The sequence below is a fragment of the Pan paniscus genome, chromosome 14 (genome assembly GCF_029289425.2).
Source record: "Pan paniscus chromosome 14, NHGRI_mPanPan1-v2.0_pri, whole genome shotgun sequence".
Taxonomy (NCBI): domain Eukaryota; kingdom Metazoa; phylum Chordata; class Mammalia; order Primates; family Hominidae; genus Pan; species Pan paniscus.
Window position 1 is genome coordinate 20,393,679 of NC_073263.2, and position 27,228 is coordinate 20,420,906.

General features: G+C 39.8%; 2 protein-coding genes across 5 annotated transcripts in view; both read right to left on the reverse strand.

Annotated features, from left to right (window-relative positions):
- Positions 1-12,685, reverse strand: part of EEF1AKMT1 (EEF1A lysine methyltransferase 1) — a 47,432-nt gene extending 34,747 nt beyond the window's left edge. Inside the window, exon 1 of one of the 3 annotated variants that reach the window (XM_003833021.7) lies at positions 10,182-12,685. The gene's annotated coding sequence lies outside the window, so the exon portion shown is untranslated. Of the gene's footprint in view, positions 1-8,140 lie in introns of all 3 variants that reach the window. The other 2 variants (XM_055097154.2, XM_034936411.3) reach the window with 2 other exon arrangements.
- A 2,697-nt stretch (positions 12,686-15,382) lies between these two features.
- XPO4 (exportin 4) overlaps positions 15,383-27,228 on the reverse strand; it is a 124,411-nt gene continuing 112,565 nt past the window's right edge. Inside the window, exons 19-23 of one of the 2 annotated variants that reach the window (XM_055097151.2) lie at positions 26,679-26,797; positions 24,706-24,837; positions 23,714-23,830; positions 23,197-23,289; positions 15,383-20,172 (exon numbers count right to left, since the gene is read on the reverse strand). In XM_055097151.2, the coding sequence (XP_054953126.2) occupies positions 19,975-20,172; positions 23,197-23,289; positions 23,714-23,830; positions 24,706-24,837; positions 26,679-26,797 (659 nt within the window). In that variant the 3' untranslated portion in view covers positions 15,383-19,974. The remainder of the gene's footprint in view (positions 20,173-23,196; positions 23,290-23,713; positions 23,831-24,705; positions 24,838-26,678; positions 26,798-27,228) is intronic. The other variant, XM_008958510.6, reaches the window with a different exon arrangement.

Genomic DNA, 27,228 nt, shown 5'->3' on the forward strand with positions numbered 1-27,228 from the left:
AACTGCTGAGATTACAGGCATGAGCCACCATGCCTGGCCTGAAAATTTCTTGTATGAGAGGCCTTTAACTGCAAATTCAATTTAATACTTAAACGGCTATTCACATTATCAATTTCATATGGGGTGAGTTCTGGTAGTTTGTAGTTTCAACGAATTGGTCCGCTTCATCTAAGTTGTTAAAATTTATCTGTATAGAGATGTTTATAGCAGTCCCCAATTATTTCTAATGTCTTTAGGATCTGTACTGATATCCCCATTTCATTCCTAATGTCAGTAATTTGTTTTCTCTTTTTTCTTACTAAAGGTTCATCAATTTTATTGATCTCTTTTAAAAAATAAGTTTTTGCATCATTGACTTTATTTTCAATTTCATTGATTTCTGCCTTTCATTTCCTTCCTTCTACTTGCTTTGCATTTGTTTTGAACTACCTTTTTGTTCTGGGAGTTTTGAACACTGTTTTGAGACCTTTCTTCTAATTTAAGTGTTTAGTGCTTTAAATTCCCTTTTAGCAACATCCCAGCAAATTTTTGTCCTTTTTCACCCATTTTCATTCAGTTCAGTGTACTTTTAAATTTCTCTCTGGCCCATATATTTAGAAGTACACTGTTTAATTTCCAAGTGTTTGGAGATTTTCCTATTAGGTTTTCTAGCATGTATAATTTCAACACTTTTTTAAAATGCTGAAGTTTGTGTAATAGCTATGGATATGGTCTATGTTGGTGAAATATTCCATGAATACTTGAAAACAATGTGTATTTTGATGTTGTTGGATGAAGGTTATATAAATGTGAATAGATCCTTTTGGTTAATGGTGTTATTAAGTCCCCTGTATCCTTGCTGGTTTCCCATCTAGTAGTTCTATCAATTGCTGAGAGGGAATTGAAGTACCCAGCTGTAATTGTGGATTTGTCTATTTCCTTTCAGTTCTATCAGTTTTTATTTCATGCTTCATGTAATTTAAATTGTTCTCATTTGGTGCATACATACTTAGAATTGTTGTTTGTTCTTGATGAATTCACTCTTTTTATCATTATGTAATTCTGTTGTTGTTGTTGTTCCTAGTGACTTCTTTACTCTTATAAGTCTACTTTACCTGCTATCAATAAAAGTGCTCATGCTTTTAAAAAAAGGGTTCTATGGCATATATTTTCCCCTTCCTTTCACTTTCAACACACACACACACACACACACACACACACCCTGCTAATTTTGAAGTGAGTTTCTTGTGGGCAGCATATAGTTTTCGTCTAAAAAAAAAATTCTGGCCAGGCACAGTGGCTCACGCCTGTTATCCCAGCACTTTGGGAGGCTGAGGCGGGTGGATCACGAGGTCAGGAGTTCGAGACCAGCCTGGTCAACATAATGAAACCCCATCTCTACTAAAAATACAAAAAACTAGCCGGGCATGGTGGAGGGCACCTGTAATCCCAGCTACTCGGGAGGCTGAGGCAGGAAAATCGCTTGAACCCGGGAGGCAGAGGTTACAGTGAGCGAGATCATGCCATTGCACTCCAGCCCAGGCAACAGTGCAAGACTCCAACTCGAAAATAAAATAAAATAAAAATAAAAACTAAATCCTTACTGATAAGCTCCTTTATTGGTGCATCTGGACCTTTTACACTTAATGTTATTATTGATATATTGTGCTTAAGCCTATTTCATTATTTGCTTTCTGTTTCTTCCCTTGGGTTTTTTTTTTTTTTTTTTTTTTTTTTGAGATAGAGTTTCACTCTTTCGCCCAGGCTGGAGTGCAGTGGTGCAATCTCAGCTCACTGCAACCTCCGCCTTCTAGTTTCACACGATTCCCCTGCCTCAGCCTCCCCAGTGGCTGCGATTACAAGCGCCCGCCACCACACCTGGCTATTTTTTGTATCTTTTAGTAGAGACGGGATTCACCATGTTGGCCAGGCTGGTCTCGAACTCCTGACCTCGTGATCCACCTGCCTTGGGCTCCCAAAGTGCTGGGATTACAGGCATGAGCCACTGCGTCTGGCCTCTTCTCTTGGTTTTAATTCTTGTTTCCTTTTCTAGCTTTCATATATGTTTCTTGAATTTTTTTTTTTAGAATTCTTTTATACCAAAAGACAAAACAGGAAAAACATTTCAACAGGCACTTTATAAAAGATGACATACAGATAATCAAACATCATATGACAAGGTGTTCAACCTTGTCATGAGGGAATGCAAATTATAATCATAATGAGATACCACTATACACCTACCAGATTGACCGCAATTAAGAAGTCTAACATCAAGTAGGCATATAAATATATGAAAAGATGCTCAAAATAGAAATATGCAATAGAGGCTGGGCGTGGTGGCTCAAACCTGTAATCCCAGCACTTTGGGAGGCCAAGGTGGGCAGATCATGAGGTTAGGAGTTCAAGACCAGCCTGGCCAATGTGGTGAAACCCCATCTCTACTAAAAATACAAAAAAATTAGCTGGGCATGTTGGCACTGCCTGTAATCTCAGCTATTTAGGAGGCTGAGGCAGGAGAATCACTTGAACCTGGGAGGTGGAGGTTGCAGTGAGCAGAGATCACAACACTGCACTCCAGCCTGGGTGACACAGTGAGACTCCATCTCAAAAAAAAAAAAAAGAAAGAAAAGAAAAAGAAAAAAAGAAATATGTAATAGAAAAAATTAAACTCAACTGAAATGTCCAACCATTAGACAGTATATAATGTTGTATATTCCTACAGTATAAATATATTCACTACATAGCAGTGAAAACATTTTATGAATCTATTTCTTTCTCCATTGCTAGCTTACTAGCTGTGACTCTGTTATTTAAGAGGTTGCTTAAGAATTATGGTACATGGCTGGGTGCGGTGGCTCACGTCTGTAATCCCAGCACTTTGGGAGGCCAAGGCAGGTGGATCACCTGAAGTCAGGAGTTTGAGACTAGCCTGACCAATATGGTGAAATCCTGTCTCAACTAAAAATACAAAAATTAGCCAGGTGTGATGGCAGGCGCCTGTAGTCCCAGCTACTCAGGAGGCTGAGACAAGAGAATTGCTTGAACCTATGAGGCAGAGGTTGCAGCGAGCCAAGATCACACCACTGCACTCCAGCCTGGGCGACAGAGCAAGACTCCATCTCAAAAAAAACAAAAAAAGAAAAAGAAAAAAACAGAAACTTAGAATAGTATACATAAATCCATTTCTCTTCTCCAAACCTTTGTGTTATTGTTGTCATACATTTTACTTTTACATTTGTTATAAATGCCACACTACATTGTTAAATTAAAAACTCATACATATATTTAACTCCTCATTCTGTTGTATAGATATTTCCAGATGGCGGGCCAGGCGCGGTGACTCACACCTGTAATCCCAGCACTTTGGGAGGCTGAGGTGGGCGGATCATGAGGTCAGGAGATCGAGACCATCCTGGCTAACACGGTGAAACCCCGTCTCCACTAAAAATACAAAAAATTAGCCGGGCATTGTGGCAAGCACCTGTAGTCCCAGCTACTCGGGAGGCTGAGGCAGGAGAACGGCATGAACCTGGGAGGCGGAGCTTGCAGCGAGCCTAGATCTTGCCACTGCACTCCTGCCTGGGCGACAAAGCGAGATTCTGTCTCAAAAAAAAAAAAAAAAAAAAAAAAAAAAAGATATTTCCAGCTGGTGTCATTTTCCTTCTGCTTGAATGACTTCGTTGAACATTCCTTGTAGTATAATTCTGCTGGTGATGCATTCTCTCAGCTTTTGTTTCTGATAATGTCTGTTTAACTGTGGGTATAGAATTTGAGGTTGACAAGTTTTCTTTTGGTATTTTAAAGATAGTCCTCCACTGTCTGTTCACTGCATTGTTTCCACACATAAAATCTGCTGTAATTCTTATTTTTCTTCATGTCTTTCTTTTCTAATGGTTTTTAAGGTTTTTCTCTTTATTACTGGTTTTGGGTATTTGATTATGATGTGCCTTGGTGTGGTTTTTTACACGTTTCTTGTATTTTGTGTTTATTGAGCTTCTTAAATTTGGAAAAACTCTGACCATTATTTCCCAAGTAATCTTCTGCTGCCCTTCCCTTTCAGGGACTCCAGTTATACATATATTTAGTAGCTTCATATTGTACCACAACTCTCTGATGCTTTCTTCATTTTAAACTTCTTTCTCTTTGTATTTCATTTGTGATAGCTTCTATTTCTAGTGTTCAAGTTTACTAATCTTCTATTCTTCTATGTCTAATCTATTAATCCCATACAGTGTAATTTTCACCACAGACATTTCATCTCAGACCTATCTCCAAAAGTTACATGAGTCTTTATTTGCATATTTTCAGTTCACATGTTCAATTTTCCTCTAGCTTTTTGAAAGTACAGGATATAAATTTATTTTAGCATCCTTGTCCACTACTTCTAACATATATCTATTCTGGGTCAGTTTCAGTGGACTGATTTTCCCATTATGGATTGTATTTTCTTGCTTTTTCACATGTCTGATAGTTTTTTTATTGAATGCCAGACATTGTGGATTTTAACTTGTATGCTGTATATTTCTGTATTCCTATGTAAGTATTCCTGAAACACAGGTTAGTTACTTGGAAACAATTTGATCTTTCCAGGTCTCATTTTTAAGACTGTTAGATAAGAGCAGAGCAGCACTTAGTCTAGACTGATTACACCCCACTATGGAGGCAAAACCCTTTGAAGTACTCTATCCAATGCCCCATAAATTATGAGGTTTTCCAGTCCAGCTGGTAGAAAGACACTATTCTTGGTCTTGAATGAGTCAGGTATTGTTCCTTCAAATCTTTTCAGATGTTTATTTCCCTATCTTCCAGTAGTTTCTCAAGGAGGTCCCTCTGCAGATACCTGGAGTTCTTTCTCTATTCTCTCTGGTACTCAGCCTTCCACTCTAGCCATCTTGGCCTACCCAGATTCTCAGCTATTGTTAGGGTATTTTATGTGTGGCCCAAGACAATTCTTCTTCCAATGTGGCCCAGGGAAGCCAAAAGATTGGACACCTCAATCTTTTGAAGGGTCTACTGGAAGGCTTAGATGGTAAAGTGTTTAATTTCAGCGAATTTCAGCTCTCTGATCAGCAGCAGCTACCCATTCTCACCCTCCAGCCCCCTGACAAGCAGCTATGCATGCATTCTTGTTTTAAATCTTAATTTATAAAGGTGACAGAGAGGACATGGAGAGATCAATGCCATTGAAAAGAAAGTTTAATGTTACAATTCTCCCCAGAAATGAGGGTCATGGCATGCCACAGGGGGCCACATGAAACTCTATCACAAGCAGAGACCACAAAGCAGAGAGAGGACCTGAGACTATGCCTTTATTGCTAAGTCAGTGGGATGGATCTAGGTGGGGATGTCCCCTGTTGGGCATAAAGCAAAAATAGACATTCTATGGTTGTCACTGGGAAGTCTGTGACATGGGTTTTGTGCACCCACGAGAGAGGGCTTAAAAGGATGATGTAAACAACTTTAGCCTTTAGTTTGTCCCTGTAATTAATATATGTCAAATAGGCAAACACAAAATCTAAGAAAACACAGAATAGTTCCAGGAGCAGCTTGGCTATGCACACATTCAGGAAACACCTTGCATAAAACTTACAGGAACCACCTGTCTTTCAAACATTGGAATAATCTGTTCTGACTCCCTTTGCTGCTTCTGATAAGAAAGCCAAAGATGCAGGTGGCAGCCATTGTTGCAAGCCCCTCTCCCTCTGGCTAGAGTGACCTCCAGCAGATTTAAAGGGCCAGCACCTTTCCCCCATGTTTCTACTTTTCTTTTATCCCTTCAGGAAGCCAAATATCTAAGGACTGAGACATTCAAACACAACTGCATATACAGGGGAATTTAGAAAGCCATTACACATGCCCAGGGAAAGGCATGGGCTCAAAAAATACCTGAGAAGATCTTAAGTTTACAACTCGTGCTGATCCCCAGCAAAAGACAGCCTACAAAACCCAAAAAACATAATAAAAACCCAGCAAAATCTGGTGAAGGGAGAACAATATGGCTTCCAGAGTTATCACATTATTACTCAAATGCCTTATTTTTCAACATAAAAATTACAAGGCACACAAAGAAACAGGAAAGTACAGCCCATTCAAAGGAAAAAAAAAATAAAGAGAAACCATCCCTGAGAAAGACTAGATGGTGGGCCTCATAGACAAAGACTTTAAAATAACTATCTTAAAGATTCTCAGATAACTAAAGAAAGGTGTAGAGAAAGTGAAGAAAATGACATATGAACAAAATGGAAATATAAATAAAGAGACAGAAAACATAAAAGGAGACTAAGTAGAAATTCTGGAGCTGAAAAGTACAATAATGAAATGAAAAACTAACTAGAGGAATTAAAAGCAGTTTTGAGCAGGCAGAAGAGAATCAGCAAGCATGAATATAGGAAAATGAAATATATACATACAATGGAATATGATTCCCTTGGAAAAGAAGGAAATTCTGATATATGCTACAATGTGGATAAACCTTCAGGACATTATGCTACGTGAAATAAGCCAGTCATTTAAAAAAATACTGCATAACTCCATTTATAGGAAGTATCTAGAGTAGTCAAAATCAGAGAGGCAGAAAGTAGAATTGTGGTTGCTAGGGGCTGGGGGGAGGGGAGAATAGGGTTTAACGGGTGTATTGTTCAGTTTTATAAGATGAAAAGTGATGGATTATCTACTTTTAAGGTTTTTATACTTAGAACTAAAAATAATTTCAGTCAACACGGGGTTGTCTATAGAAGTCCCACCAAAGAATGGTACAAATGCTTGAAATGAATAGTTCTAGTTTACTGCAATAAGCATAAGCACAAAAACACATTTTCAGGAAAGCATACCAGGACCCAACAGGCCGGAAAATTTCCAAGTAAAAATTCCAGAGATTAGCTTATGTGCGTGCTGAACTGAGAAAACATGGCAAAATGATCTGCAAACAACTAAAAGGTTTCAATTTGGTATTTCAGAATTGTGAGTTCTTTTCATTCAGGAAAAAAATCAGGCAACTAGTAAAAGCCAATATTGCCTGGCAAAATTGAAGAGTACAAGTTCCTTAAAAAAGGCTGCACCACAATACTGCCTAGAACGGAAAGAAAAATAAAAGTGTGTTTGTGTGTGTATATGAGTGTGTCCATATACATATGCAGACACATACATACACACATATGCATATATTTTTATCCTTGACATATACATTTTTTTTTTTGAGACAGGGTTTCACTCTGTTGCCCAGGCTGGAGTGCAGTGGTGCGATTGTGGCTCCCTGCAGCCTCAAATTCCCCAGCTCAAGCAATTACCCCAGCTCAGCCTCCTGAGTAACTGGGACTACAGATGCACACTACCATGTCCAGCTAATTTTTGTAGAGACGGGGGTCTCGTCATGTTGCCCAGGCTGGTCCTGAACTCCTCAAGTGATCTACCCACCTTGTTCTCCCAAAGTGCTAAGATTACAAACATGAGCCATTATGCCCAGCCAATTCCATTTTTATTAGTACTTTCCACAGCTGCGTCACTGAAGAAGGGCTTTTAAATAACAGCCTGTAACTTGTTAATCACTTAGAAATAAAACATGAAAACCAAAAAGAAACCAGTTGACTATAAATGCAAAACAAGGAATTCCAAAGAGCAATTTAATAAAATTGTCAACTTTCATAGCTGTAAAAGGCAATTAAGTTCCAATCTATATAAGAATTTGATCCCAAAATAAAAGTATAAAGAGTACCAAATCCATTCCTTTGATAATCATTTTCTACCCTGTAGAAAGCACTGTTCTTGGTGATGAGTCTCAAAGTCCTTATTCTCTTGGAGCTTACATTCTAGAGAGGAAAAGACAGACTAAAACAATACATATGAAATAAATGTTAGATGACAATAAGATTAATGGAGGAACACATGGAGAGCATAGGGGGCTGCAACTTTAGGAATCGTAGAAGTTTCCTACATTGTTAAAGTGAGTTCAAAAGTGCATCACTTCTTCTAATGAGGAAAACTGAAATCTGTTAGCAAGATAAATATCAAAGATTAAATGAAATGGCCGGGAGTGGTGGCTCACACCTGTAATCCAAGCACTTTGGGAGATCGAGGCGGGCAGATCACCTGAGGTAAAGAATTCGGGATCAGCCTGGCCAACATGGTGAAACCCTGTCTCTACTAAAAATACAAAAATTACCCAGGCGTGGTGGCAGGCACCTATAGTGCCAGCTACTCAGGAGGCTGAGACAGGAGAATCGCTTGAACCCAGGAGATGGAGGTTGCAGTCAGCTGAGATCTCGCCATTGCACTCCAGCCTGAATGACAGGAGTGAGACTACATTTCAAAAAAAAAAAATTAAATTAAATGAACCTATTTTTAACTATTTTTTAAATCACTATTTTATCATATCTTTATTATTTTTAAAATTTCTAAGGGGGTTTATGAGATTTTTCAAATCCAAAAGAGCTGGGAAGTACTGTGTTATATTATTATTATTTTTAAATTTTTTCTGGCCACTCTGGGCACACTGTCTATGGCTGGCCCTGCCCCACAAGTGGCAGTAAAAAAAATTTTTTTCTTTAGATTTTAAAACTTGTACCTATGGATTATATTGAAATTATATTAAGCTGACCTTGGACCTTATGTGGCTCAGACTCTAAATCAGCAGTTCTCACAGAACGAGGAGCCCTTTTGTCACTAAGGGGAACATCTGGCAATGCCTAGAGACATTTTTGGTTGCCGTAAATGGGAAGGAGGGTGCTACTGGCATCAGGTGGGTAGAGGCTGCTGAACTTAAAATTCACAGGACAGCCCTCCACATTAAAGAAGTATCCCGCCCTACAAGCTGCAGTTGAGAAATTCTAGGTTAGGCAGACACATGGTGAACACCAACGGTAAGGTGGAGGCCCTCTATAGAGAAGCACCTTCACGCCATGGGATCAGAGTGGAGGGCCTGAGTGGGGAGAGGAGTGAAAGAGCAGGTGGAGCTTCAACTCGGCCTCAGGAAAAGGTAAGGATGAAGAGTGAAGACTTCAGAAAGATGGAACAGCATGAGCAAAGGGGCGGACACGTTGGCTTGCAGCATAAGCAGGGATTAGCTGGCTTCTCAGGGGCTGTGGTTAGTCTCTTTTTGGATAAAATTACTCAATTTCCATGTTATCAAATTTACTTAGGGCAAAACCACCATACTGTAATTTCAACATTCATTCTTGTGTGAAATTGGGTTAAGATAGTGTGATTCAGAGGAAAGAGCATTAACCCAGGAGCCATCCCAGACTCCAGTAAACCGCAGGAGAGCAAGGCTCCCTCTATGAATGGGTAAGGCCTAGATATTCTCCAAATACTTTTTATAAATTGCTGGATGATTCTCCCCTTAATCCAATTTACGTCCAGAAAAGGGCCAAAGGTTTTCATTCTGTTTTCATCTTTGAGTCCCCCTGCCTCAAACAGTTCCTTCCTTCTTGCTTTCCAGAATTCTATTTATCCTGTTTTTAAATTAACTTTAAAAAGGAGGTAAAGCTTACAATGAAATGCAGGTCGTACGTGTGCAGTGCGACGTTGTGATGTACGCCCCATGTAACCACAACCCCTATAAGGAGGGCCTTCCTGTCTGACATGTGGCTCCCTCCCGGTAGGGACCCGCGATCGTCCCAGCACTTCTGCACCTCCGAAGCTACTGCCCGTTTCGCAGTAAAGCCGCCCAAGTCCTAGTCTACTCCACCTCGCAGCAGCCGCATCCTGCAGGGGACCTGCCTCAGAAGCCCCAGCGACAGGCGCCGCGGGTGCCCGCCCTCCAGGAGCGGACAGTCAGGCCTGGGCATTTCGCAAACTCCATCAGCGAACTTCTGAGCGCAAAGATGAAAAGGACAGCAGGCCGAGTACTGTTTCTACTCGGAGGGAAGGGAGGCCTCCACGCGCTGCCGTAGCCTGGGGGTTAATTTCCCCGTCAGCACCAAGGCTGCCTAAGGCCCGGGCGCCAACGTGCGTGGCACAGGACGCGGCCCCTTCCGGCGACCGGGACACGAGGCCCAACAGCGCCTAACACAGCAACCAGGATCCACTCTCAGGCCGGCGCCAGCTCCTTCCCTCAGGAATCCGCCAGCCACTGCTAATTAAACTCTTCCACCACCACCACCCTGGAAAAAAGGTGAGAAACACACAAAAGGTACCTAACCCAGTCCAAAACCCCTCGGCGGCGCGCAGCCAACCCTACAGCTGCGCCCGAACCCGCCACTCACCAGCCGCGCGTGCGCAGTCGCCCAGACTCGCCGTGTGCAGTGGGAGTGGCTAGCCAGAGTCTCGCTAGCGCAGGCGCAGGCCCTCCCGCCCAGGCCCTTGCGCAAGGCAGGCCATCTTCCCGCAGCGTCTCAATCCCGCGTTTACAACTCTGAGGGCCGTCTCCAACCTGGAGTCGTTCCTTCACTTGTCTCATCAGCCGCCCCCAAGAATGGTAGCAAAAAAAAAAAAAAAAAAATGAAGGCCCTGGCAGGGCGCGGTGGCTCACGCCTGTAATCCCAACACTTTGGGAGGCCGAGGCGGGCGGATCACCTGAGGTCAGGAGTTCGAGACCAGCCTTACCAACATGGCGAAACCTCGTCTCTACTAAAAAATACAAAAATTAGCTGGCCGTGGTCGCGTGCGCCTGTAATCCCAGCTACCCAGGAGGCTGAGGCAGGAGACTCGCTGGAACCCGGGAGGCAGAGGCTACAGTGAGCCGAGATCGCACCACAGCTACTCCAGCCTGGGCGACAGAGCAAGGCAACATCTAAAAAAAAAAAAAAAATTTAAGATCCTAATTAAAGTTAAACCCACTATTTTGCACTGAGTCACGTAGATTTTCAAAGTCAAGGCTTCATTGGTCGATTGTCTGCTCAGTCTTTTTAAATCAAATCGTTGACTTTAAATGTTGACATCAAATTGAGGCTTTGGTAAAATTGACAGGATTGGCGGCAGCGGGGGGGAACCTTTAAAACTCGTTAGTCTTTCAGAGTCTTCAGTTTTGAATGAGTTGGTCAATATATGTATTTAGACATCAAGCGCCGTAAGTATGTATGATTTTTGTCAACAACACCTTAATTATCTGGCACATACAGGCACTGATTATTAAAAGGTTCCCTTACGTTTTAGCAGCTACCAAATTATAAGTGATACAAAGTATTTGTTTCCAATTCCCCAAGAAATCAATCTGTATTGTGCTCCTACCCTCTCTTTCCTCCATTTTCTTTACCAATTTCATGATCTTGCTAAATTTTATATATTCTGCTGAGCAATGTGAAAATCCTTTCTGGTATAAGGTAAGGATATAAACTGTTAAGCTGGCAAATGATGCTATTCAGTAAGTAGTTAATGAAACAGGTTTATAACATTGGGTGTACTATAATTTCTATTTTAAGAACTGTTTCCAGTTTATAATAACCCATGCTACATTTTGACTTTGTTTTGAATTGATGACAAGTCTATTAACCAAATATTTCAAGATCAGGTGTATTCTGGAAAAGGAACAGGAAGAAGATATATTTAAAAAACTAAAAGAAATTTAACACAAACTGAGAAACAATAACCAACTTTTATGAGTGCATTTTTTATGGAGGTGGTGTTCAATAAACAAGACTGCCCTAGCTTATAACTACTTTAACAGAAGTTTACATTCAGTCAAATTGAGTCTGAAACAGTAAGTAGATCATTTTCTTTCAAAGCTGACATTGCTTTAATAGCATGTAAGACATGTTATCTTCATGTATTTTACTATTTACTATTTTTACTATGAAAGTGACCACAGATGTCAGAGTTTTTTGTACCTTCACTAGACCTGATTGCTCAGACAGCATGACAGTAATACAGTAAGATTCATATTTTCCTGGTGAAACCTATGCACTGTAATTTAATGGTTTTTGCAAATCATAAACATGTAAAATATCAAAGGAGTACTTATTCTCATTAAAGGGGAAATTACTTGTCCAGTTAAATTGGACATGAAGGATGTCTTCAATTCAGGAATTATTCCTTTTGTGTATTCACCAGTGATTTTTGTTCGTCTTGCTTCTCTTCAGAAATGGTGTAAAAAAGAAAGTAAACCAGACTTGGGACCTGGTGCAGGGCTCACGCCAGTACTTTGGGGGGCCAAGGTGGGCAGATCACCTGAGGTCAGGAGTTTGAGACCAGCCTGGTCAACATGGCGGAACTCCATCTCTTCTAAAAATACAAAAATTAGCCCGGTGTGGTGGCACACGCCTGTATTCCCAGCTACTTGGGAGGCTGAGGCAGGAGAATCGCTTACACCCGGGAGGTGGAGGTTGCAGTGAGTCAAGATCACGCCATTGCACTCCAGCCTGGGTGACAGAGGGAGCCTCTGTCTCAAAAAAACAAAACAAACCACACTAGACTCAGTTTTTCTTAAAACAACAACAAATTACCTGTAAGTACAAAAACAGATTCAGGTGTTTGTTTTTCTTCCATTGAGTGCTTTATCACAGAGTTATTCGAATTATCCTAAGCATGTTGCAAAGGATATTCCTTAGATTTCTAGTCCTGTAAGGTACTTTGAGAAAAGACTGTATAAAGTAAAATGAGGAAAATCTGATTAAACTCTTCTTCTGAGTTTCACCATAGGCATTAATGTATTAAAGCCTTCAACTTAATGCACTAAAGAAACCTGTTTTATTTATCAAAACGTATTTAACAATTATTTTTAAAAATTACTAATGAAACTCACTTTGGGAATCACCGTTAGGATTCTTTTTTTTTTTTTTTTAGACGGAGTCTCGCTCTGTCGCCCAGGCTGGAGTGCAGTGGCGCGATCTCGGCTCACTGCAAGCTCCGCCTCCCGGGTTCACGCCATTTTCCTGCCTCAGCCTCCCGAGTAGCTGGGACCACAGCTGTCCGCCACCACGCCCGGCTTTTTTTTTTATTTTATTTTTATTTTTAGTAGAGACAGGGTTTCACCGTGTTAGCTAGGGTGGTCTCGATCTCCTGACCTCGTGATCCGCCCGCCTCGGCCTCCCAAAGTGCTGGGATTACAGGCGTCAGCCACCGCGCGCCCGGCCAGGATTTTTTCATTGTTGTAGAAATAGTAGGTGCCTATTCAGAAAATAAAATCCTTGTTGCTGTGGTTTGAATAGCTCCCTTGCAAAATTCAATTGTTGCCAATGTGCCAGTATGAAGAGGTGGGGCCTTTAAGAGGTGATTAGGCCAAGAGAGTTCCTCCCTAATGAATAAAATTAGGTCCCAATTACAAAGGGGCTTGAAGGAGGGAGTTGATTCTCTCTTGCCACCAGCTGGTGATGGCTTGCTTGCCTCTTCCACATGATGGAAGTCAAAGGGCAGTCTCCAGAAATGAAAGAAATAAGTTTCTGCTCTTCAGTCTCAGGTATTCTAATAGCACAGAGTAAGATAGTTGAATTAAATAGAACAGACTAAGATAGTTGACATAAATAGATCCATTTTCTCATTTTTTAAAAAAAAGATACAGTAAATAATATGGTGAAGTCTACCCCAATATCCCTAGGGTGGTTGTGGTTAGGGCTATAACGTAGTATCAATATGAAGATATTACAGCATGTATTTAAAAGCAATTGACTATTAGGTATCAGACTTAGTGTTAGGATACATTTGTCTAATGAAATGAAATCTGTTTTCAGAAATAATCTTTAAATACAATGGAATTTATTGAGCATCTACTATTATATTTCATCCATCACTTTTAAATTTTTTCTTTGGGAGGAACACTTATAAACTCATGATATGGATAACAGACCTGTGGAAATTAATGTAAGCCCTAAGTAGCTTAGTTAGACATTGAATCTAGGTCTGCCTCTACCCTGCAGTCTACCAGTTCAACTAGCTTTACCAGGTCAGTCCTCAGAAATAACCATAACATCCAGGGCAGTGCAGTTATAAACAGGTGTACAAATAAGAAGTTCCACTACTCAGTAACATCCTGGGCTTTCTTAAAGTTGTATTTGAAGCCTAAGATTAGGCAGAAATGAACATTATCAAAACAAGAACAAAACTGCTCACTACTGTGGGAATAAAAATGTTTAGCAGATCCTATTTGCTTTTGTTCATTCATCATCTCTGGGAAACATCAATGAGTTGCCTCAGTTCACTCTCATGCTATATATTAAAAATAATTTACAGGGACACTCAGTAGGAGGTTGAATTGTACGCCAGACTGAGACAGGATGCTGCTGGGGGTGCTGTATGGAATTTCCCAGCAAAAGATTCTTTCATTAGTTTCACCAAATATACCATTTCCACTTAGTTTTAAAAGAAAGTCAAACTGAACTGCCATTTGAGATTACATAGAATGCACAAGACCCAATCTGAGACCCTATGTTTAAAAAAACAAAACTGTTTTATAATCTAATCAGCCTGTCAAAGGCATCACTCATAAGCAACCGAATTGTATTTTTGGAGAGCACCATTAAAGATGTCTTTTAAAAAACAGTTATAGATTTTTATATATTTGGGACCTTTGAAATCATCTGTGGGTCTCAAATGACAGATGATTAGCCTGTGTGTATGGCCCCACACTTGGTAATGAAAGAAACAAAAATTCAAAATACACTCTAATTGGTTTTCTTAAACAACTTTTCTTTATCCACCTTTGGAGTGGAATAAATCTCAATATAAGCTAAATAACAACATTACAAATCAAAGAATATTCAAAGCAAATTCAGGTTAAAAATGAACATTTTAAAAATGCATTTTCTTTAAAAATTAACTTTTCACTTCATATGTTTACAAGATTTAACACTGGGCAAAGGGTGGATCTATCTAGCACACAGTAAGATGGTAATTCACCACTTTCCCTGAAAGGCCAAAAAGAATGACTTGCTAAAAGTATTTACTAAATATGCACCAAAGATAATGACTTAACTAGTAACTGTGAAACTGTTTCTAAGACTGTGGGCTGAGATAAATATTATAAAATATAGACAAAATTTTTATATTTCTAATACTGGATATTCTGTGAGTACCACGGGTTCTCCCAGAAGGTGATGCAAATCTTGATTTTTATCTGTACAGATGTCTTCATTTTTTTTAATTTAAAATTATTTTAGGACCGTGTAATGTCCCCAATGTCAATCTTCCTATAATGGTAAACAAACTAGCACCATTTCAATGCGTTTCATAAAAGAGTCTAGCTAAATACCCATGAACAAATCACACATGGTCAAAACAAAAATGTAATAAAAATATTTAGTGAAAAGACACATTTTAACTCCCATTTATGAATTTTAAAAATACAAATAAAATTTTATCAACCTGATATTCAGCCTATAACTGGCTCAATACATAGCCTTATTTCCTAAAATCATATTGCAGCATCTTCTGAAAAACTAAATGCAATTTTATACCTTCATTAGTTATGTTAATAGAGGTAAATATTTAAACAGTACACTCATCCCTGGGTCTTTAAATAAAACTGAAAAGTCAGTGTAAGTTTAAAATTTTAATATTTATAAATTTAAAAAATTTTACACGTGCTGAGTGGTAGCAGTGCTAACATTTTTGTGACCATTAAACCACAAACTCACTGCATAGAGCTTCTTTCTTTGTACAGATAATCAAATCACAATACCAACATTTGCAATTTGTAATAATTTTATGTGGTAAAAGACACCACACCAGGAAGCCTGGGCTCAGAAAACACTTGAGGTCAGATCCCTAGTAGGTACATAGTGCAGATGCAGTATATAATTTCAGGCTAGGAAAATTAGCTACTAGTATGTATCTGACAGTTCCTAATAGCTAAGAGGCCTAAGAATGCAGACGGGGGGGGGAAGAAAACGAAAACCAAAAAAAAAGACACCTCTCCAATTGCTGGGAGGGCCTGGGAATAGGTGAAGATCAAACCACAGTGGGAGAGGAGGGTAAAGATGTGAGCTTCAAGCGGGTAATGGGCAAGCCACACCTCCCAGTTCCTAGGAGGGAATCGCCACAGCCGACTTCAGCATTCTCGTCTTTACTAAGACTTACCCATAGAGAACTACAGCAGGAAACCGATTTCTTCATTCATTCTCTTTAAAAAGAATGAATGCCCAGTATTAAACTTCTATTTTTATTTGAACCAAACATATTCTTTGGTTAACTATGTCATGGGTTCTCACTATAATCAACCAAGCATACTTCATATATTTTGTACCTAAATGAAAATATGCTTAAAATTCAACTGGAACCATGGCATTTCACATCAATTTGAGCTCAGCAATATGCCTAATTTGGACATTTTAATTTTAGAAAACCAATTTTTAAAAATTCTTAAATGCAGTGTTTTCAGAACATAGTTACCAAGTCAGAGAATAACCACTTATATTTTAAAAAGATTAAAACATTATTATATCCTCAAATCAACAACGTTGTTTTGTGGGAAAGCTTACAGAAAATTATAATGTTAAACCTCATAGCCAAATCAGTTCCTTATTCTCTGGTTTTAGAAAACACAAACAAACCTTAAGAAGTACCGAGGTTCCTTCTGACTTAAAAGGTTAATGTTTTATTCAGGAACCAATAACAATAATTCCTCATCAAAGACAGCTAACTTAGTAAGGTCAATTGACAACCACCTCTAACAACAGAGGTGGCAAACAGATAAAAATTGTAACAGAGAAAAATATTATTTCAGGGTTCAGAATGATGTTGAATACTAGGAGACTCAAACTTGTAATCCTTGAAACTGACAGCTAGTTCCCTTCAATACTTTAGGGGTTCATAGAAGTATTAACAGAAATGGGAAACATGGTGATATTACAACTATAAAGACTTGACATTTTTGTTAAAAGAGAAAGTTCAAAGACAGTTAAGGGGAGTGTTAAATAATGCTGACTGGGGGGAAATGATATAGATACTTGCTTTTCAAATGAAAAACATGGACAAATGGTAGTAACCATCCCATCTGAACAGAGTAATGTAATATAATTAGATACACAGTTTACAATGAAATAAGACTAAATTCTTAAAATTAGTTTGAAAAAAACCTGCAGTTTGTTTACATTAAAAGTCATACTTTACACCAGACAAAAACTCAATGCAGTGATGTTAACATGCTACTGTCTTCTAACAGAGATGGCCACCCTGAAAGACCCAAATAATGGTGCTGGAAAGGACACTGTCAAATACTGTCAGGTAGTTTTGCTACTGAGGCAGCCACTCATCCAGCACAAGGACTATAAAAGCAAATCAATCCTTTTAACAGAACAAGAACACAGTTACAGGTGCTACTACATTAACAGACTGTGAAAGTACAAAGTCTTTAGTGATTGTGCCTTGGGAAATAAATGGGTCAAGGAAAATAAAATGAGAAACAAACAAAGGATGTATGGAAAACTAGAGGTTAAAGGATACTATATGAACAACAGAAATTTTATAAAACAAAAATCTAAAAATGAAATACTTGACAGTGTCCCTTTGACATATATAAAAGAGGGCACAAATAATGTTTTTGTTTTAAAAAATGTTTTAACAACAGTTTTAATAGAAAAAAAATCAACTGACTTGAATTAAGCCAGTGTTCTTGACACCCACTGGGCCAAGAGCATTAAAACAAAACAAGACAGGAGAAGTTAATAAACACAGCTAAAGACAAAATTGGACAAAATAAAACAAAAGAAAACACAAAGTGAATAAGCACCCAATCAGGCAAACATGGACACAACCACCCTGAAAAGGTCTAGCCGTTGCAACTCAGTGGCATCCCCATCACCTAAAAAATGGTAGTGGCTTCTCCCCACCCCAGTGAGCTAATATTCAACATTCTGCTGATCTTATAAGTATTATTTGGTCCAATCTGAAGAAGTCTTTTTAAACTAAAACTAGTCTAATGAAATTACACCTCAGGAATATGGAGGTGAAATTTTCTATTTTTAGTATTGTAATAGGATCTGGGCAAATTTTGCAAATATGTTGCCATCTGGATAAAAGTTATTAAATATAGATGCCTTTTTACTTACCAAGGCATTCCTTTCCCACTCATCTTTAGTTTTAATAACTTGATTATAGTTTTGTCATGGCACGTGGACCTGTCCAGTCAATTGTGTGTTTCAGTGCCCTTTGGTAAAGAGACTGTACTTAGCACACACACAGATACACATAATTCGCAACAGCTGAGAAGGCTTGAGGGCTCTGGGAAACACAAAACACCAAGAACAACGCAAAACAAATAGATTACTGCTGCATATCACTTCAAGTTTTTTAAGGGGAAAAAAAACCACCTAAAAATAAATGCATCAAAGTATTTTTTAAAATACAGAAACGTGTACTTCTGGATGACTGATATTAATTTCCTTCCTAGCAGTCTTTTCAAGATGTTTTTGCTTCCCCTTAATTGTGACTCAAAGCTAATCAAATTGAGAGAAATGTAAGTTATGGCCCAAGGCCCTGCATTCACATCTACCTAACATCACATGCACAGGTTGGATGTAATTCAGATGCTCCAGTTTTGTTAACTGTTAATAACACAGAATTATACAAAGTTTTGCACAGCATCACATGTAATGACACATATGCTATACGCAATCAGGTAGAAAAACCGTATTTGCAGAATGGTTTAATAGATAGGTATCAGGAACATGGTGGAAGCAGAGTTTCATGAGTGCACCTGTGCCAGAGTCCTCTACCTGTCACTGTGCTGTGAAAGTACTGCAATGAGTGGAGTTTCATATGCCTGCTGTGTATAAATTAGCTTTTATTTCCACATTGTAAGCTGGCACACTGAATTAGGGGAGCATGGCAGCTGTATAAAAATCCTGATTAAAAGATCAAACTAGAGGATCTAAAGTGAATTTTTAATCTCTGAAATTAAATTCACTGGCTCCCATGACTGGATAAGAATTATTGCCCCTAATGCCCCAACGTGCAATAGTCTGTGTGAATCAGTGATTCACATCCTTTAAAATAATTATTGCTTAAGCAAGCCATTTAGAGTAGATATGGGCTATGTGGCTGGATAGAAACACACTCAAAAAGTTAGACTAGACGGAAACAAGCCTTTCATTTCACTGATAAACCTACATAAATACACGATCGAAAGGGGCAACAGGTTCATAGCAGCTAACACCCTAAACCAACTCTGAAGCATCAAGACGTGGTTTCTTACTAAAACAAATCAGCTGTTTTTGTATTTTCCTCTTAAAATTAAGGCAATGAAATGGCTACAGTTCCTAAGGTTATTTTTACGGAACAAAAATATACATGTATTTTCCTCCTCAAGTTCAGGCATCAGAGTATGATTAGTGACTTGTATTACACAAAACCTGCAGCACTGGGTTGATGTAAGAGAGAGAGAGAGAAAAGAAAGAGAGAGACAGAAAGCAAGAAAAGCAAGAAAGCAAGCAAGCAAGAAAGCAAGCTAAGAAAAAGCCAACAAACCCCTGGTGATGTTTCCCCTTCCTGCTGAATTATAAACCCAATCATCAAAGGGAGGAAAAGCTAGAAAGCACAAAACCTCTTAAGAGTTTTCAATGTCTCTTTCATTGATTCAAAACTTTTGGGGTGACGAAAGGGAGAAGCTTATTAACATGAAGACTCCTGGGCCCAACAACCAGACATTCTGACTCTGAAGGTCTACAGTTGGGCCTAAGAATCTGCCTTTTCACCAGCTCCTCAAGTGATGCAGGCGATCTATGGAGATTTTGAGAAACACTGCCTAGCATATATCCATTTCATATTTAATGACAAAAATTCTAAACTTTGGCTAGCCACCTATGTTAAAAGGAAAAAAGGCACTGCATATGTATTTCGTGGTGCCCATATCTGTTTGCACATATATGGAATTTCATTTTGAAAATTTTAAATCACCATTCAGAATCTAAAAGACATATATATGACAGATCGTGGCTAACACTTAACAGCAGAAGCTGATGCCAAGTTGACCTCTCCTGTTTCACTGTATTACATACATATCAAAGTTTCAGGCTCTCCAAAATCCAAAATGGCCAAATGAACTGAGGAATAGGACAAGACTCAAGTCAACTTTCAGCAATTCAGTGCACTTTGCAGAAAGGATCTAAATTAAGCATAAAGTTCTGTTGTTTATTTTACACAAAGGAGACCACCAACATTTGCCATAAATTCTTCTAAACTCTTTAAGAAGGCCATCTTCTGCTTCCGATCCAGCGTAGGAGGAGTGCTGCTTGCAGTGAGCTTGTTGAAGGCATCTGCTAATCTCTGGTAAATAACTGGGTCTTGCTGACTTGATAGTAATGTTTCAACCAGTTCAGAATATTCAGCCTATTGAAGAGATAAAGTATACACAAGTATCCTCCTTAGAATATCATACAAGTAGATCTTATCAGTTACTGGACTGTGGGGTTCTAAAAGGCAGGGACACATTTTAAGAGTTAACATTTAGAATAATTCAGCATTTAAGTACTACTGTTTGAAAACCTTTTACATGGATTAATTCATCTATCATTTACAACAAGGCTTCGAGACAGGTACTGTTTCTATTCCCATTCCAGAGGTGAAGGTTTCGACACTCAGTGAGGTGAAGTGATATGACCCAGATCAAGCAAGAGTCCACCAATCTAGCCCCAAGACCCATGTGATAATCAACTTTGTTGTGCTGCCTCTTCAAAGCACATCATTCCTATTTATGTTGCGTTTGACACATAATCTAAGTCTGCAATAGTTCCCCAGAGGTTAATAGAGATATCTGGTCCACCCAGTTCTGAGGACAGCAATGTGCACAAAGACAGGACAGGCAGGAGTCTTTTGGGAGGACGGGGCGGAGAAATATATTCCAGTGCCTTCTCCAAGTGGAGCAGGGCACTCTGAAAGCTCCAAACCAGCACTGTGCCCAGCAGCTCTTAGAGAAAGGGCAGGAAGAGGACTTTAGTAAATATAGGAATATGGGAAATTTTCTATTTTTAATACTCTATTATAAAGCCTTATAAAGGAAAGTGGAAGAAGGTGTGGGCTTAAGGGAAATTCAACCAGGACAGAGGTAAGCTCTCAAAAAAAGCTGGCCTGGCCAGGCATAGTGGCTCAGGCCTTTAATGCCAGCACTTTGGGAGGCTGAGGAAGGATGACTGTTTGAGCCCGGGAATTTGAGACCAGCCTGAGCAACACAGTGAGATCCCACCTCTACAAAAAATTTAAAAATTAGGCAGTTGTGGTGGTGCACAGCTGTAGTCCCAGCTACTTGGGAGGCTGAGATGGGAGATCGCTTGAGCCCAAGAGGTTGAGGCTGCAGTGAGCCATGGTTGCTCCACTGCACTCCAGCCTGGGCAACAGAGTGAGATCCTGTCTCACTGCAACCTCTGTTTCCTGGGTTCAAGTGATCCTCCTACCTCAGCCTCCTAAGAGCCTGGGACTACAGGCATGCACCACCATCCCTGGCTAATTTTTGAATTTTTAGTAGGGACAGGGTTCTGCAATGTTGAGCAGGCTGGTCTCAAGCTCCCAGCCTCAATCAATCCACCCACCTTGGTCTCCCAAAGTGCAAAAATTACAGGCATGAGCCACTGCACCTGGCATGCTGTAATTTTTCATTGGCTTCTTGGGATATCATGATAGACCAAAATGGTGAAATCAAATGTTAATTACATTTGGAAAAGAAGGATAAGGTGCAGCATCCCAATCCCCAACCATGGAGCCAGAGTGGCTCCCCTAATTGCCTTATCAAAGGGACAGTCCTGTTCACAGGGGACCAAGTATAATCTCCTATCATTTCCCTACTCATGAGAAATGGTAGAGGTGGCAAGGCATGGTGGCTCACACCTGTAATCCTAGGCGCTTTGGGAGGCCGAGGCGAGTGGATTGCTTAAGTTCAGGAATTTGATACAAGCCTGGGCAACATGGTGAAACTCCGTCTCTACAAAAAATAAGCCAGGTGTGGTGGTGCACACCTGTAGTCCCAGCTACTTGGGGAGCTGAGGCGGGAGGATTGCTTGAGGCCAGGAGGCCGAGGCTGGAGTTAGCAGTAATTGCACCACTGCACTCCAGCCTGGGTAATAAAGTGAGACCCTGTCTCAGAAAAAAAAAAAAGCGAGATAGTAGAGCCTCTGGGGCCAGGCAGCAAGTATCATACTGGCCATTCCTAAAACCTGCTCTTTCCTGCAGTGTGTAAATATGTTAAAAGAGAGGGAGAGAGAGAAATAAAGGAAGAGAAGGAAGGAAGGAAGGAAGGGAGGAAGAGACAAGAGGGTGGAAGGGAACGGGGGAGGAAAGGAGGGAGGGAGGGAGGGAGGGAGAAAGAAAGAGAAGGAAGGAAGGGAGGGAGGAAGGAAGGAAGAAAGGAAAGAAAAGAAAAATGAAAGAAAAAGATAGAAAAAAGAAAAGAAAAAGAGAGAGAGGAGGGAAGGAAGGAAGGATCAGACAAGAAGACTACCTTGCTAGTAAGCAACAAGTAAGTCAAATGACAGAGAAAGGGCACAGATTTGAGAGCAGGCACCACCTGCAGGAAGTGGCAGCCTAGGGCAGAGAGCAAGACATGAAGGCCCTGGGCACCTTCAGCTTAGGGCACAGATGTTACGGGAAGTCTAGAGAAAGGAGGTCTTTAAATAGTAAGGAAGACCTCCTCTAAAGCCTTTTTTAAAGATGGAAATAAAACGCCAAAGCTTCTTGGCCATGCTGGGAGGTACATATATATATACGTGTGTGTGTGTATATATATATATGTACCTTACATATATATGTGTGTATATATATGCATGGGAGAGGAAAAGGGGAAACAGAGGCAGCAAACTGTTCAATACGGTCCTTTTCATAAATTTCACAGGCACCTATTCGATCAGAAGCGGGGAGACAGGTAAGCTAGCCTAACTCTTCTATTAACCCCATTATCAGTGATGCTTCAGGATCTTTAAAAGATCAACAAAATGAAATAATATACTGTTTTCTATAATATGCAATAAAATACTGTCTTCCATACTGTCTGAAGGCAGACTCTTCCTTGTCTGCCATCCTGTCTCCCTTACGAAACCATGAGTTCTTCACACACCCATTATGTATTCCTCATTCCTAGCACAGTTGTTTAAGGACAGGCTTTGGGGCAGTGACCATTGCAAAGGATGGTTCATAATGGTGGAGGACAAAAAATAAATGCTTTGAACTGACAAACAGCTGTCAGGTAAACACAAACTGACATGTGAAAGCTAATAAAGAAGCTAAGAAATACTTCCTCACTGAAACAGAACTGAAGCACTGAGTCACAGATCCTATAAGGGGGGATTAATGACCCACCATCTATCTCAACAATCTCTTTGCAAAATAGAATGAGAAGAGTCCCCTGAAAAGAGGCATGTCCAGTACCTGGTGCAAACACACCAACGTGTAGAAAGCTTCGCCAGCCGCAGTGGTCATCTCTGTGTTGTGCTTTTGCAAAACCAGCATATCAAAAACCAGCTGAAATTACATAAGACTTCTAAATAAAAACATAGGATGATCATATATCCTCCAGTCCCTCCCCAGTCCAAAAAAGAAAAAGAGAGGGTTGGTTGTTATTCTATTTATTAAATCAATCTGAAATTTTCCTTAATGTTTAAAAAAAAAATACCTTACAGATATTGCTACTTGCTGTGGTATCTGAATAATCAACAATATCAAATTCCCTCAATGTTTACCACATCAATTTCCAAGAACACAAAAAATAGAGGATGAGAATGTGTCCATGAAGAGCTGATCTCCAGAAAAAAACAGTGAACAGGAAGTCATGGTTTCCTCGCCCCCGAAAGAATGGAAGCATTTCCTCATTTGAATGCAGAATTATGTGCACCGACCACACTTTTGAAAGTAGCTGATTTTCTGACCTACCGCACAGACATCTTACCTTAAGAAAGTGCCGTGTTGCTAGAAAAAGTGGTGAGTCTGTTTCTTGTGCTTTTGCACACTGTTCAGCTAACGGTGTCAAGGCCTCCAGGCAAAGCTGGCAAACCTCCGAACTCATTCTGATCATGAAGGTCAAAGAACAAACTAGATTGGATATATTCGATTTATAAAAGATAAAAAAATTATAGCTAGTATTAAATGGATGAGTGTTTTTAGAAATGAATACAGATACACAAGTAGACTCATGGGCAATATCTTCACTGAGTTATATAAGGAAAGAAGATTTCCAGTGTTTTTCAGATTGCCTATAAGGTTTTTGGGTTTGAGCCTGGTGATGTATAGCTTGTTTCAGTTTACGATACATACAACTTATTAAAAAGTCATATTATTCTCTACAATCAGAGCTAAGACCAGAGACCCAGCTCAGCATTACTAATGGGACCCTGATGAAGGGGTAACTCTGGAACCAGGGACTGAATGCCTCAGAGATCTGTGAAAGGAGGACAGGACGAGGCAAACTAACCAAAGAAACACAGAAATAGAGCAGTTACAGTGGTGACAGTTTTTTGTTTTTTTGTTTTGAGATGGAGTTTCACTCTTGTTGCCCAGGCTGGAGTGCAATGGCGCAATCTCGGCTCACTGCCACCTCCGCCTCCTGGGTTCAAGCGATACTCCTGCCTCAGCCTCCCGAGTAGCTGGGATCACAGGCACCCGCCACCACGCCCAGGTAATTTTTTGTACTTTTATTAGAGACAGGGTTTCACTGTGTTGGCCAGGCTGGTCTCGAACTCCTGACCTCAGGTGATCCACCCGCCTCGGCCTCCCAAAGTGCTGGAATTACAGGTGTGAGCCACCGTGCCTGGCCCAGGGATTTTTAAGAAATAAAATTGAACCATAAAAGAAAAATGAAAAATGGAAACTTAAAAAACTTTTCTTTAAAGGAAGATCTTTTCCCCCAAGTAACAAGTAACAGTGATGTTCATTTAAAGGATATGATGTCATTCCTAATTCTAGGGAGTACATCAGACTTTTAAACAGATCCTCAGGAAGCTGTGGTATTTTTTCAGGAAAAATCTCACAGATAAATGTGATTAATTTGTAGTACTGATTACAAAGGGTTGGAAACTGAAAAAGAAATATTAAATTATTTGGATGCTCATTAGTATCCAATTTCTATTTTCATCAATGCAATAAAATAAAGTAACTGACAAGCTTCTAAATATAATGATTTCTTTAAAACATGTACAAGATATAGAAAACATGAAGACCAAATTAAATGTAAAAACAGGTACAAATAAAGGGCATATTTTAGTAACTACTATGAAACAAAGTAACAGACAGTCAAAACAATTATCTTCTAGATAGTTAATAAAATCTAAGGTCAATTCCAGATATTCTGTGTTTACCCGGAAAAAGTAAACAAGGCAGCCAGATTTAAAATTAGTAAATAACTTAGGAGTAAAACCTTTTTGTAAATGTATTTCCATTCAAGCATGCTGAAAAAATTCAAGAAGGTTAATACAAATTGTTAAGACTATGCACAGAGCAGAGTATTCGGTCTTTACACTTCCAAAAACATTTTTCCAGTTGTACTATCCTAGAGAACTGAGGTAAAAGTAGGTAATCTGGTTTAACCACACTTAAGAAAAATACACACTTAAATGTTTAATGGCTTATTTGTTTAAACAAACCCTAAATGCAAATCAATATGGAGAGTTGACTAAACTTCCTCATCCTGCTGGCTGGCTGCTGTGTGAATGCCATGGGTCATCAACATTGTTTCCAATAGTTAGAGATGCTCTCAAGGAGGGGGAAGCACACGGTTAGATCCTGCTATGCTGGCAATCAAACAGGACTCATTCTTCTCGTATGTACTCACCTTCTGGACACTTCTCAGCCTCTACTTTTTTTTTTTTTTTTTTTTGAGACAGAGTCTCGCTCTGTCACCTAGGCTTGAGTGCAGTGGCACAATCTTGGCTCACTGCAAGCTCCGCCTCCCGGGTTCACGCCATTCTCCTGCCTCAGCCTCCTGAGTAGCTGGGACTACAGGCGCCCGCCACCACACCCGGCTTTTTTTTTTTTTTTTTTTTGTATTTTTAGTAGAGGTGGGGTTTCACCGTGTTAGCCAGGATGGTCTCGATCTCCTGACCTCGTGATCCACCCACCTCGGCCTCCAAAAGTGCTGGGATTACAAGTGTGAGCCACTGCGCCCGGCCCAGCCTCTACTATCTTACTTCCTCCTACTCCTTGTCTTTATCTTGTGTGTGTGTGCACACGCATGCATGCATGCACATGTGCACATACACACACAAACTCCTCCTTTCCTTTCCACCCATGTCCTCATCCCCACCCTTATCCTGCTATGACAACTCATGACAAGAGACCTCCCTCTGTGGTACTTACGGATGGTAGAAAAAAGTTGCCTCACCGCCACCACACCCTCAATATTAACTGACAAAACCAAGGCATAATGTAATCAGAATGTGCAAAAACTTTAAAACAGCATCAGTCTTGGAAGCATACCATCCCATTTTTACATGGTGCCCCTTGGAAAATGCATTCCTTTGCTCAATCCCTTAACTTGAGAATGATGTTCAGAAAGTATCAGAGGAAAACACTGAAACTTTTAACGTACTTTATTCCCTTAGTGACAAATTATGAGGTAATCAAAACTGCTAACAGAATGTACTTTCTAAAAGGACAGGCTTCTTTCTGTAGCACTCCCTGACAAAACGAGTCACTAATGTATGGGTGCCTGCAGGACTTTGGGGCAGAAACAGAGACTAAGGGCCCATGTTACTGAGAAGCATGCACAAGTAACCGTTAATGAAAATACAAAAATTGTATCTTCATGTGCACTTAGCAGATACAACTACTAAATTAAATCACAGATATATTCTTGTCTAAAGTATCTTTGAACTTCAGTTACACATAGTGGTATGTTCACGTTCAATTTCATTAATTACCTTCAAGAGATCCTGTGACATCAAGGGCAGAATTAGGTTTACTCCGTACAACACAACATCCGCTGCTGACACAGATCTGTTTGCTGCTTGACCTGGCTCATGTCCTCTAAACACTTCATCTATTAAAATAAAAGGATGCAGGCTTATGGTGGTAACATCAATAAATCTTCCAAGTGTGTATTCTACCCTTATGAAAATAAACTCACCCCTAGAGGCTAAATAAATCAATGAGTGAATAATAAAGAATCTGACCTCGTCCTGCCTGGTCTCTGGCGAGGGGATGGAGGAGACAGCACATCCAGGGGTGAAAAAAAGATCTGAGACCCCAGCCCTGTGTCATCCTTTTGAGTTTTATTAGGGGATATGAGTACTTGATACAGAAGTATTGGGGAGGTTAAGAGCAGGAGACAGTCTAGAAATAAAACTAATGCTTAATCAATGTTTTGAAATATAAAATTTACTGGCATACTAGCCATAATGAGTTAAACAATTTCTATAGAAATATCCATTTGATTTCAAGTGTGTATAATATTTCTAAGCTTTTTTAAAA